We start from the raw sequence: 14,367 nt of genomic DNA, 5'->3' as shown, positions 1-14,367 counted from the left end.
TGCAGCACATCAGCTTCAAAAACACACAAATCAACATGGCACCTGCTTGGGTGCTTCAATCAAACAATTTCAGTACGAGACATGACATCGCCCAAACATGATTCTGGTGGCAGAACAACACAATTATTGCAATATTAACTAAACATTATTTTTATTATTTTGAGAAATAAATTTGTGGAAACAGCCTGGTCCATAGTATAGCTTGAGAGACTGAACTAAGCAAAACAATGAGGTGTCTGTTGTTTAATATTCAGGCACATATTGTATGCCTTCTGGCTAACCACTGCAGTCAGAGACTGAAGAATGTCTCTCAATGAGATCTATCTATATGGCATGCTCTTGAGTCAGTATACACTAAAAACTATCTTTCTTATGTACATTTTTAAGTATTTTTTCTGTGTGTTGATTCTCACACTATATTCTTTCAGAATATTTCCACAAAACTGAATCAAATTGTTTCTCTTCATAATGATACACAGCGATAAATTTCTGAGCACGTCTAAGAGGGGCAGTCAATAAAAATAAAAAATATAAGATACTATTTAAAAAGAACACACTGCTGTTCATATCTTCGTTAACTAATGAACTTACAAGAAAGGATATCATGCTGGTTAATGTCCCCCCTGGTAGCTGGACAGAATCTGCTCAATATATTCTAAATTTGCTTAGAGACAAAAGAGTAGGGCACTTAAGAAAACTGGGAGACCCTGTGTAGTGTAGGAGCTGTCACTCTTAGTCTATATTTGAATATGCAAGCCCAACTAAGAAATAAGTTTGTCTAAAATACTCATGAGTCAACAAATGAGAATGCAGAGAGGTAACAACTTATTCATAAAATGATATGTAGTACTGAGACATAACTTTTGAGCTAACCATCCAATGCAAGTTCACGCACAACCAACATACCAACCTACAGTCATAACATTTAATACCTGTACATTAGATGTACGTTTTCCCCCATTTTTATTCATCGTTTCCACCTTGGGAGTTCCATATCATTACTTCTCATTTCTAAATCAAGTAATTTTGACACTTATTTTCTATTATACCTTTAGATAGCATAACTTATCTATGTACACCATCCATCCGAAAATTCCAAGACTTATTGTAATTCTTGGTGCACAAGCAAGATCAGAGCATTAATCATGGTGGTAGCTTTAACTAACAACTGCAACCAGATGTTCATTCAACCAGTCCGTTGTGAGCACACCACTTAAGTAGCGGACATATTACCATGGTGTGTCGGCATCTAGTCACAATTAACAAAGGGGTAACTTCTCTAAATGAAATTTATGGCATCCAGACTGTTTTGAAGAAGAGGAAAGAGTATGCAATGTTCATCCCAAACACACCAAGTCTGGAACAAAAACAACGCACTGAGCTACGATTTCAAATGAAAGAACACTGTATCCATCTCATTATGTAAATGCAGCGAGATCCCAGGCAGAAAACAACCTACCGCCATGAACATCCAGTTAAAAAAATACAGCATATAAAGCAACAAACTACTTTCAATATATGGTCATCAGGACATTGCTCTAAATGAGGTAAATCAGAAATTTTCTTCAGCACCATGTGACTAGATGATTGCAGAAACACTTTCTTGCTCAAGTAGCACTGTGTTTAGGGGAACACAGTGGTAATTAAACAGCCACACACCAAAATTCTCTTATTCTTTATATTACCTTTGCCCCAAGCTTTTCTTTATCTGACAGCTGGTTTTTCAGAGAGTAGGCGTACGATTCCAATTCATTGCGAGCTTCAACACGCTCCTTCAGCTTTTTATCATCATCGGCAAACTTCTCTGCATCTTTGATCATTCGCTCTATGTCATCAGGAGTTAATCTATTCTGGTCATTTGTGATTACAATCTTCTCACGATTGCCAGTGCCTTTATCTTCTGCTGAAACCTGCAAAACAAAAAATCAACTTTATAGATGTATCAAATATAAAAGCAGTAATGAAAGCATACATTCTTACACAACTGCGTCATAGCAGAATAAAAATGATTAGCTCACTTGTATGTGAGCCTGTCTGCAATTTGACATCTCCCTAAGGTAAGTAGCAATGTATCCTTTCACAATATTGTTCCTCCACCCTGAACTTTATTTCAATCAAATAATAGATAAACATTCAGATGTGACTGGCCCAATGTTTGAATGAGGATCAAAGAAACAAGCAAAAATCAAGGTTCTAGCTGAACAATCACATCTCCTCATAACCTCTTCACATCTGAACTTTCAATCTTGTAAATGGCAGCCTCCCTAAAATGTCTTATCATCCAACACTTTTGGTTGGAGACCAACAGCTGGGCTACTGAAACAGTCCCACATACAGCTTCTCATTATTAACATACAACTGGTTACACCTGGAGTAGCAATCTACCTGGAAAGCAAGGACAATTAGTTCTGTCACATTGGGGGGGGGGGGGGGGGGGGGCAGACAGCGAGGTCATCGGCCTCACCGGATTATGGAATTACGGAGAAGCAAGTTGACCGTGCCCTTCCAAAGGAACCATCCCGGCATTTGCCTGGAGCGATTTAGGGAAATCACCGAAAACCTAAATAAGAATAGCCAGACATGAGATTAAACCATCGTCCTCTGGAATGCGAGTCCAGTGTGGTGATCAATGCGCCACCTTCCGCAGTCACAGTGTGGAGATTTAAGGTCTAAGTGCAGGTCATGTCTGCGAGTGATTCAAGAAATATTGCAGCAATGGTACACTGTAGATACACAGCACACACTTTTTCTCCCTCACAAGGCCTTATCCTAGCACCACCCTTTAACAGGATAATGGTCATTCACAAACCATGCATGTGAACTAGTTGCATGAAGCTGGGATATACTTCACCACCAAGCTTTCATGCTGTACCTGACAGAACATGGTTGAGTACATCTTGGCTATCAACCCATTCCAGTGCCAGTGTTCAGGTAAATGGGAACCACTTACAACTGTTGTAAGCTAAGTTGCCTCAATAGAAAATAAAACAGCACTATGAAAGCCTTCTCAATAAAACCACTGCTCATTCCAAGGCTTGATGTCATGTAATCTTGACATGGGTCAGTACACTTTTACCACCTATACTTATGTTTCATTTTATTTTTTATTCACAAAATTTCCCTACACCTAAACACGGGATTTCATTTTCTCTGATGTCCTTTAAGTTTTCAGACAGTGTATACTTGATAGAATGAAAGAATTGAGCTCGGCCCAGCTTTTAGCCTCAGTATATTTAAAAGCAAGTTAACAATGTTCACTGGTATCACAGATTCTGAATAAACAGTGATTTTGCTGCAGGAGGCAGCAAAGTTTCAATAAGTTTCCATTTTACACTACATGCTCCACGCTAAAATCTTACTATATTTTAAATTTCACATACCTGAAGAATGCCATTGGCATCTATTTCAAATGTCACTTCAATCTGTGGAACACCTCGTGGAGCTGGGGGTATCCCAGTTAAGTCAAATTTTCCTAGCAGATGGTTGTCTTTTGTCATGGGTCTTTCTCCTTCATAAACCTGTAAAAAACCACAATTTTAATGCTCAACCATGTTGACAATATGGAAACAAAACATAACTTTCTAAAATAAGATACCTGAATTGTTACTGTGTGCTGGTTGTCAGATGCAGTAGAAAATATCTGCGACTTCTTTGTTGGTATCACAGTATTTCTTGGTATCAGTTTAGTCATCACCCCTCCAACAGTTTCAATGCCCATAGTCAGGGGATTAACATCCAAAAGAACAATTGCATCTGTGTCTTGTTCACCGGACAACACACCTGCCTGCACAGCAGCACCATATGCCACTGCTTCATCAGGATTTATACCCCTTGATGGTTCTTTGCCACCAAAGAATTCCTTTACTAACTGTTGTACTTTCGGTATCCTTGTGCTTCCACCTACTAAAACTATTTCATCAACATCATTCTTGTTCATGTCAGCATCCTCCAATACTTTCTGCACAGGCTTCATTGTAGATCTGAACAAATCCTAAGTTCAACAAAAAACCCAATATAAATAGCACACCACAGGGACAGGGCACAAAGAAATCACACAGCTTACTAACTTACCATGTTAAGCTCTTCAAACTTTGCCCTTGTCAGTGTCTCTGAAAAATCTTCTCCTTCGAAGAAACTTTCAATTTCTATTCTGACTTGGTGACCAGAAGAAAGAGCTCTCTTTGCTTTTTCAACTTCACGGCGAAGCTTCTGCACAGCTCTGTTATCTTTACGGATGTCCTTTCCTTTCTTCTTCTTGTACAGTTTAATAAAATGGTCCATTACACGTTGATCAAAGTCCTCTCCACCTAAGTGGGTATCACCATTTGTTGACACAACCTACAACCAAAATTAATACTTCCACTTAACACTAAATCAAGTCACAAAAAAAGATAAAACTACTTTCTTGTATTTAAAAATTGATTCCTACACCTTAAGTTAGAATGAGGAATGTCGTGTAAGTATGAGATCTTTGTGGGAGGCGGGGGAGTAAGATTCCAATATTTAGCTATGTTTCAGGAAAAATGTCCAAAAGTAGCTCAAGATTAGTCTGCATTCTACACTAGCTTTCAGCTAATTCACTCTGGAAATCCCCAAAGTGGTTGCCCCACAGCACTCCATTTAACTTGGGTATGTACACCCAATGCCAATACAACAAAATGATTCAAAATGCCTGCTTTAGTGTGAAAGTCAGTTCTAAATTTTTAGACTATATAGGCCTACTTTCACAACTTTCTAAAAAGAAAACAATCAAACCCAGTTATTGTCAACACTAATATCTCCTGCCCCCCTCCCCACCCAAATGCCATAACTGGTTCCTGGAATCACTATTTTGATCTGTAACATGTAATAACCATGACTACAGCCAATTACAAACCCTACAAGCTAGAACAACTATGTGAGATTCAGTGGAATCTTACTACACTGTGTAAAAAAGTTCTCTCTCTACATAAGGATCTGTACTATTTGTAGATTTGTAAGCACTGTATGTTTAGTCCGATTAACAAAATTAACTATTTCTTCAACTTATCAATACGTAAACTAATGTTCTAACTGTACACAACCATTTAAATACCATATCAGAAGACCCATATAAGAACCAATTTTAACTAGTAAGTTTTAACTTACTATCCTTGTGTATCATACACTTTGTCATAATGACATTTCACAAACCCAACAAAGGTTAGATGAACAGAAGGGAAATTAGTTGGCAAACCTCTAATATAAGCACACAATTCTGGCAAGTTTTCATGTGCTGTCATTATTGTAAATTTTAGGCAACAGCTAAATTCACAACCAATACATCATAAACTATGAATTTGCACTGACACCTACAGTACAAGTGCCAACACTTTACTCCTAATCCTCCACTTTTATTAACCTATGGACTTTGCCATTAGTGTCTTCTGTTTGCTGTCAAAATGTTCTCAGCATTGGTTAAACTTTTCATCTTACCTTGCTGGTTTTGAATTACTCATGTCAGAATGAATTGAGAAAGCAGACAATTTTCCATCACGAGAAACAACTCGCATTTCTGTTTTGGCAATACTCACCAAAGACGGGGTAAAAAAATGAAAATTTTTTAAGTGTACTGCATGATTAAGATGGAGCTTACTTCCATCATTCTCCCAACATCAACCTATTAAATTTTTTTTGTATTCTCAAATATTACACCTATATTCATGGAGACAATTACACAGTACTGTAGTTTCTGCATATAACCCACAAATACTCTAGTACCTTAATGCTTCATAAACAAGCATACTTATCTGATTGTTTCACTATCTTGCATAAAAATTACAACAAATACCATTCTAAATATGCCTAAATGCCCTGTAAATCTATAAATCTGTGTGTTCGTGTAAAGTATGGGCTGTACTTATGACAACAGCTTTTATACCAATGGTCAAGTACAGTAGGAACTATTCTAATAGTTCTAAATTCCTCTAGCAACACATGTATTTCAAAAATCTAAAATTTTTTGTGATCAACTGTTCTGAGAATGTTGGACATGTACTCCTGTCATAAGTCACAAAACTTTCCTTGGAACACACAAAACAATTAGACTATTGTTATTCATAGAAAGTAGCACCATACCTCAAACACTCCATTGTCAATAGTTAGCAATGATACATCAAAAGTACCACCACCAAGATCGAAGACCAGGACATTCTTCTCTCCTTCCCTTTTATCTAAACCATAAGCAATTGCAGCTGCAGTTGGCTCATTGATTATTCTCATTACAACAAGTCCAGAAATAGTGCCAGCGTCTTTCGTTGCTTGGCGCTGAGCATCATTGAAGTACGCTGGTACAGTGACTACAGCATGGGTGACCTTCAAAAATATAATTACGTTTTGCAATTTCAGCACAATAATTGAAATATATAGCTTAGAAATAAGATTTCAAATACACATCAAATAGGCTTTAAAAATATTATAAATACACAGCAAATGGGCTTTGTTAGCTACTCCCTAAACAATATGAAATCACAGCCAGCCGAAGTACCCTCTGAAAATTATGCTCGTGATGATTTAATTGATTGATGATTAAACAGATAGAAAACATTAGAGTACAAAAAAGTGGGCACAGAAGAGTAATTCACAAATACTAAGCTTATTTCAGCTGAAACAATGTTCTTTATGCTCCACTTTATTTCACTGTTTGCAGCCTGAAGTTCCCTCACAGTAAAACTAGACCAAAGCAGCCAATTCTTTGTGGCCCTTTTGAAGTATGGTTACAAGTGCTTGTGCATTGAATGTTACTTTCTAATTACACAGTGAACCTAAATGCCAAAAGTTTTTTTTAGGTTGTTCAGGGACATTATCCAAGTGTTTTTGTATAAGAGGCTCTGTATCTCCAGCAGCTTATTACAGAGCAGTACAGGAATTTTAATTTACTTCATTTGTTACCCCTATTACTTATGTTTCCGTGAAAATACAGTTTAAAACAGTGAGAAATACTAATATTCAAACATTCGGCATGGTTGCTATTGCTGCAGAAACAGCATAAATGTCAAGCCACATTCAGAAACTACACAGGAGTGCGTGTGCCAACTCTTCATCAGCAAACCTACCCACATAGCTATTTATCACTGTTAATGTATTAACAACACTGACAGAAAAAAAACCAGTTTGTTTCCAACAGACCATGCACATGGCTTCAACATATGCTCTGCTGTGCACTTTCAGTTCAATCCAGCTATAAATTGAGTAAGAGAAATTCAATTTCTCTTAACAAGCCACTGGACACCACAGGTCATTTATACCAAAATATTCAGAAAATATCTGAACGACACCTAAAATTTTCAGTTTTGGTTCACCCTGTATAACCTACCACTGACCATAACTCTTACCTACTTAAGATGCCTTATTCAGTTACAAAAAGTTAACAAAGTCGTGAATTTTTGTCTACTCTTATAAACAGGACATTTACATTCAGAAGTCCTTAACACATCATCATCTGATTTACCATTACAAGACAAGAATCTGTTAAGCTTTACATTCATATGCAATCTTCAGCAATACTTCTAGACAAATTATAAATTGGAAACTACTACTAAATCAGTATAGAATTTAGTATTTTAGCTAAGAATACATGGTAGCTGTTGGGAATAGAGGATACATTTGTATTTAAAAAAAAGTGGGGTGCTTTTCTCCAGTCTCACTATCCAGACTTTGTGAAGCAGTGTCTAAAATTATAAAATGTTAAAGTCAGTCACTGAACACAAAATATCTACAATTTTTATCCCTCAAACAATATCACCAATTTCCCCTTATACCCCTTAACATATCTGTAATGGGCATATCCATTCGTTATTGACATTTTCAGTTCCATGATGAACTGCCAAACTTTCTCTTATCCTTAAGCCCTGTGTTCATTGTTCCACCAGCCTGGCACCAGTACACACATGCATGCTACTAACCTTGTACACAGCTCTAGCACCGTTCTCATTATGCTGGCAACTAATTGCAGCCACAGGGACTACATAAAAAGAACTCCCCAAGATACAGTAATGCTTGACATCCACTTTAGAAAGATCGAAAATTAATAGCCATATACTTATTAGTGGCTTATGGAGTACAGATTTAGATTTCAGTTTAGCAGAATTTAAAACGGTAAAATGAAGGCTATGAGAACAAAAAGGCGTTAATATGATACAGTGACGCTATTAAACAGTGTGGAAACTTGTGTCATACAACCAAGTATGTGGTTAAAGTGCACTTACGGAGTTTATGGCTCTTCCACTGCACGCTGCTGTTTGCAATTTGTTTCCACTGATCATAACCAATTGGGTGATAGGAGACAATTGCCAATGAGAATCGCCAAATCTAACGACTTGTTTTGGCAGATGATATATATTTATTACTTTCTGGACATGGGCAGCATGAGTGACAGTTATTGACCTGGCTATTGTGGATTAAAGAATTTTTACTGGTTTCTGCATATTTTTATTTTTCTCTGAATTTGACATGATTTTTTTGGGATACTTTATTTTTATTTTTTTCAGCATATAGTTTGGTTGTGTGTTGAATCCAAGCAATGTGGCTTGAGGAAAATGGGCTGGGGCGACAGACTAATCTGCAGTGTAGATTAATGATCATTTTGAAAACTCAGTGAGGTATTTTTAAAATGTCCAGATTTCCAAGATGGTTGTTACCACAGGAACCTAACAGTATAGTTTCAATTTTACACAATATTCTGTTTTATATGACAATTTGCACAATGTATTCCATTGCACCACCACACAACTTCACATCACGACATTTATCGAACACAATTTCGATTGTGTTCTGCCGTCTTGTCTATCCATTCGATTTTCATCGAACTTCCCATGTTCCACCCTTCTCACAGTAACCAACTGCAGCATGTAACAGAAAAACCATCAACACCATATGTGCTCTTTACTCGTGTGCACTTTAAGACATTGATGCAACCTCATGTACATAGGAGGGGATGTTTTGGTCATACTTCAGATCAGAAATATTTAAACAGAGCAGTTGGGCACAATGTAAACCTTTTCCAATGGGCTTAGTCTTCTGCTGGTAAAATATGAAGTTTTAACTCTATTGATGGCATATGTGGAATTAAATGAGATCAGCAACAGTATTTTACATTTATATAATAATTTTTGCTGCTTCAGTCACTTTTTACTGATATTTATTACCATGACAAGCTTTCGCAGCATGCTGCCATCAGCTGCATTACAGTTATATGCACATTTATCTAAATGTGTGAATTTTTTGCTGGGTGTGCCAGTGTTATTATGTATCGAAATTCAGCTCTGTACAGAAAGATCCACCATTTTTAACAGTTAACACTTATTAGTCCTAAACTGATAATATGATCCTCAAACTTCAGAACTATTAAAATTGGCCACTGCAGAGAAACTGCTACTACATATTGCCAAGAGAATTTACCCCTGAATTTCTAGCCCAACTTCATCACTTGTCATTTATGGGTCACAGGTTTCTGTTAACAATCCAATAGTAGTGTATGAAAAATTTATTGGTAGGACTAAGTCCAATTTACTGAATCATCTGCAATACTTCTATTGCAGATAAATACTTGTGATTAAAAAAGTAATAAAATTTGAAAACTATGACACGTATACACACTGTGTGCAAAAATGTAACGTCACCTTTTCTCAACATATCCTTGAGGCCAGTTTCCACAGAAAAACTTATCTCAAGGTTAATTTTCATAAACCTAAGACAAAGTCACACTTCAAACATGCTCAACAAATCCAGCAGTTGATTATAGCTACTATGTCATGAAAATACAGTATACATACTGTAGCACCTATACCTTTAGTGTACAAGGCAGTTTCCCTGGAAAATTTAGTAACTGCTCAACAGCCACTGTTTACAAATTAAGTTTACATTGAACAAGTCTAACACACTAAAGTTATTCCACATCCCCTGTCAAATACTTCTGAAGTAAAGTCAATCTAAAAGTTTTTCATAATTTTTTAGACCAATATTTGACCATCTATTATAAATGATAAATATCAAAGTCTTTACTGTAAAAGTCTTTCATATTTCCTCCATTTCTTTCTCAGCACTACACTTGGTCAGCAGCAAGGCCCTGGGCAAATGCACAAAATATCCAGCCATTGCTGAAATACCAATATTTATAAAAACTGTCCAACTGACTTAAGGACACAAAGCATTTTGTAGCAATGTAATAACCTTTCCCCTTTCAAAAAGTTTCACTGTGCAAGCATTTACTATAAGGGCAGGAAAAGTAGAAAATAGGTCCCTGCACACACATTAACAAACCTGCTGTTTGAATAACAAACTGTGCAACAAGAAGCTGAAGATGCACTGTGAAAGACTAAGCAAATACAGTGCATCAAAAAGTTACATTTCAACATGAATATTCATTGGTAAACATTACTTACAGCAGTCTGTTACGTCTTTTAAATGTATCAAAACAATACCCACAATCTGAGACATTACAATCAAGTAGGTGGCGTACAACGGGATGCTACAGGAATTTATACTTTCAACAAGTCTCTATTTTGAGCTTCAGTTTCTAATCAAACACTGTACCTGAAAATTATAGTTATATTGTTGCTATGCAATTAACCATTTAAAAATACATTACCTTTTTCCCTAAATATGCTTCGGCAGTTTCCTTCATTTTGCCAAGCACCATAGCAGAAATTTCCTCGGGAGCAAACATTTTTTCACCTTGTGATGTTGCCACCTGTATATGTGGTTTGCTGTTTTTCTCCTTCACCTAAAACGACGATTAAAATATTTTCCTTAACGTATGAAAATCGTTGCAACTGCAATAATTTATTTTTAAAAATCTTACATGGCTTAGTGTCATATTGATACTACAGTACCTTAAAAGGAAAGAATTTAATGTCATGCTGTACTGTTGGGTCAGTCCACTCTCTGCCGATCAAACGCTTGGCGTCGAACACAGTATTTTCTGGATTCGTTGTAAGCTGATTCTTAGCAGCATCTCCAATTAATCTTTCGCCGTCTGGGGTGAATGCAACGTATGAAGGTGTAATACGATTACCTTGATCGTTTGCAATTATTTCTACTCTGCCATTCTTGTATACCCCAACACTATTAACACAAAACATTAAAATATATTAGGTAAAAAGTTTTCGTTGTTTACCTTGGAAGAGGATACACAATCCATATGCCGGTGACAAATATCCACCACACAGTAATTTTACTTACCAGGAATAAGTTGTTCCTAAATCAATCCCAATTACTGTTCCAACATCCTTATTCTTCTCTTCTTTCGCTAAGCAAATACTGATTATTACGGCTAGAAACGCCGACAAACATTGGACACGCATGGTTTCTGAAATCAAATCTGTCATTTCATAATTAGAATTTACCGTCTGGAACTAAAATCATTTGCTACATGCGTACCTGGTATAAGATAGAGCAACTTACTTACTTTCGCAGTAAAAACTTAATAGATCCTCCAGTAAGCTAACTCACATGTATATACACCTAACATTCAAACACACATTGCCGACTACAAGACACGCTACGTCAATTCCGTGAGTTGGGGTTATTGGTCATAGTGTGTAGTCTGCGGAATCCCATTGGTCCGAAATCTCAGAGGTGGCTAAATTCTATTGGTTCACGCATGGCAGATCGCAGGAGCCCTCTGAAGTCAAAGAACATTTTTTATGCGAGCTTGCTTGAAAAATTATAACGATTTATCGCCGTTCTTCGTCTTGGAGGCAAACCTCAATTTGAATTCTAACTTCAAATTAGACTGACATTTCTTTTACTTATTTATCTTTATGCATTCAATGGACCACTTCATAATGACGTAGGATTTGTCAAGGTAATACAATGCAAATCCATTGACCAAAATCTACAACACACAGCATACATAATATGTTTTCTGAGGATATGACAGGTAACCTTATGGGAATAGGACAGGTGGTCGGTAGTGGTCTTCATTAAGGAACCATTCCGGTATCTGCCGTAACGATCACCGAAAACCCAAATCAGGATAACCGGACTGAGAAGCTCCATTCTCCCGATTACGAGTCAGTGACTTAGCAGCTGCACTGTCTCATTCGCTAATTTCAGGACATTTGTACAGTAATATTATGTTAAAGTTAAATCACTGAAAAAACAGTAATTCGTAATGACTGAATATATACTGAGCTTCGATCGTATGCGTAGATATTTGGAAAAGCTCATAAGATAATTAATAAATGTGAAACTTCTGGGTCTTATAGTCATGGTCCATGGTCCAAGAAACATTTTTATTCCTAATGGTACGTCCAGACCTTTGTTGGGTATCTTCAGAGGTACTCCTGCATCCTCTGAGCTGGCAAAGTTCATGGACCACGACCATATAACACGGAGGGTTCTCCAGAAACTAAAACAACTGGTCCTGAAAGTCTTAACTTTATATTTACCTCCTTATGCTTCTTCGTTCGGTTGTATGCAGCTTTGTGAAGCTACTTTCGCGATTGATACTCTCTTAATTTGGTGTACTATGAGCCACCAGTCTGTAAAAATGTATATTCTTTGCCCCTTTAATCCTTTTTTTTGTTTTTGTTTTTGACAGTGTCCTGTACTATTTTTTTACCTCACCACTTTACTGGTAACCAGTATCTACAAGTCTACTGAGCTATGGTTTCATGAGAGCGGGTGGGGGGGGGGGGGGGCGAGGGAGGGATTGCAAATTTTTGGTTGTTTACAGTATTTTGGAATTTTGTTTCTTTCTGTGTATTCCGTTAAGATATGAACTGCATTCTGTTTGTGGGTAGGTACTTAACTTGAAATGTTTTGGCGCATTTTTCTTTTCGCATGACTATCACTGATGTAGCTAAAATACTTCACAAAAGCGTGTCTGTATCACACACAAGGTGCATGAATTTTTTTCTGTTTTGTTTAATGTGAATATGGTTTCCATTATAATTAAAAAAGATACATCGTTAGTTTTAATTATATTTGTTCTAATATAATCCAATACAACAAGTCTAAATCTTCTGACGATTAACTTCTGCTCTCTAACTAGCTAATTTCTACATAAATGTCAAATTAATCCAAAATGTTGGTGCTTCCAAGGGATAGGCCTACTCCTACAGTGAACAAATAATGAAATTTCAAAGTGGATTGCGCATTATTTGCTGTAGTTTGGGTCATAATCCTCTTTTATTTTGGAAATGAACAACATTTATGATAATCGAAACTTAGTTGAAGACATGCGACAATTTATATGCCATGTTTTGTCAAACCATGCAGAATAAGAGTAGTGCATGTGTACCAATTTAATACACAACTCTCTGTTCTTTTGTACTGTGATATGACTAAAACTGATTCTCACTGATCATCAATGGAATGGAAGGCGACACCACCATCAGGCATCAAATAATGGCTGTCCACACTAAACAGAATGTCAACATAACGTCACTTTGGTCAGTCCAGTACCAAACAGTGAAAGCGACATTATAAGATACAAACTGTGACATGAACAGACAAATTATACGAGGTGCATTCAAGTTCTAAGGCCTCCGATTTTTTTTCTAATTAACTACTCACCCGAAATCGATGAAACTAGTGTTACTTCTCGACGTAATCGCCATTCAGACGTACACATTTTTCACAACGCTGACGCCATGATTCCATGGCAGCGGCGAAGGCTTCTTTAGGAGTCTGTTTTGACCACTGGAAAATCGCTGAGGCAATAGCAGCACGGCTGGTGAATGTGCGGCCGCGGAGAGTGTCTTTCATTGTTGGAAAAAGCCAAAAGTCACTAGGAGCCAGGTCAGGTGAGTAGGGAGCATGAGGAATCACTTCAAAGTTGTTATCACGAAGAAACTGTTGCGTAACGTTAGCTCGATGTGCGGGTGCATTGTCTTGGTGAAACAGCACACGCACAGCCCTTCCCGGACGTTTTTGTAGCAGTGCAGAAAGGAATTTGTTCTTCAAAACATTTTCGTAGGATGCACCTGTTACCGTAGTGCCCTTTGGAATGCAATGGGTAAGGATTACGCCCTCGCTGTCCCAGAACATGGACACCATCATTTTTTCAGCACTGGCAGTTACCCGAAATTTTTTTGGTGGCGGTGAATCTGTGTGCTTCCATTGAGCTGACTGGCGCTTTGTTTCTGGATTGAAAAATGGCATCCACGTCTCATCCATTGCCACAACCGATGAAAAGAAAGTCCCATTCATGCTGTCGTTGTGCTTGGCAACATGCCACACGGGCAGCCATGTGGTCATCTGTCAGCATTCGTGGTACCCATCTGGATGACACTTTTCGCATTTTCAGGTCGTCATGCAGGATTGTGTGCACAGAACCCACAGAAATGCCAACTCTGGAGGCGATCTGTTCAACAGTCATTCGGCGATCCCCCAAAACAATTC

At 37.4% G+C, this 14,367-nt stretch overlaps 1 protein-coding gene across 2 annotated transcripts in view; it reads right to left on the bottom strand.

The window, feature by feature from the left end:
* LOC126470230 (endoplasmic reticulum chaperone BiP) overlaps window positions 1-11,580 on the bottom strand; it is a 28,874-nt gene extending 17,294 nt beyond the window's left edge. The window contains exons 1-9 of one of the 2 annotated variants that reach the window (XM_050097922.1): window positions 11,426-11,580; window positions 11,200-11,338; window positions 10,851-11,082; window positions 10,607-10,741; window positions 6,097-6,333; window positions 4,072-4,338; window positions 3,596-3,991; window positions 3,381-3,518; window positions 1,686-1,910 (exon numbers count right to left, since the gene is read on the bottom strand). In XM_050097922.1, coding sequence (XP_049953879.1) covers window positions 1,686-1,910; window positions 3,381-3,518; window positions 3,596-3,991; window positions 4,072-4,338; window positions 6,097-6,333; window positions 10,607-10,741; window positions 10,851-11,082; window positions 11,200-11,321 — 1,752 coding nt within the window. In that variant the 5' untranslated portion in view covers window positions 11,322-11,338; window positions 11,426-11,580. Of the gene's footprint in view, window positions 1-1,685; window positions 1,911-3,380; window positions 3,519-3,595; window positions 3,992-4,071; window positions 4,339-6,096; window positions 6,334-10,606; window positions 10,742-10,850; window positions 11,083-11,199; window positions 11,339-11,421 lie in introns of both variants that reach the window. The other variant, XM_050097924.1, reaches the window with a different exon arrangement.
* Window positions 11,581-14,367: the final 2,787 nt, after the last annotated feature.

The sequence above is a fragment of the Schistocerca serialis genome, chromosome 3 (genome assembly GCF_023864345.2).
Source record: "Schistocerca serialis cubense isolate TAMUIC-IGC-003099 chromosome 3, iqSchSeri2.2, whole genome shotgun sequence".
NCBI classification, from domain to species: Eukaryota; Metazoa; Arthropoda; class Insecta; order Orthoptera; family Acrididae; genus Schistocerca; species Schistocerca serialis.
The sequence above is the reverse complement of the archived record's forward strand: the minus strand, read 5'-3'. Positions and strand labels throughout refer to the sequence as shown.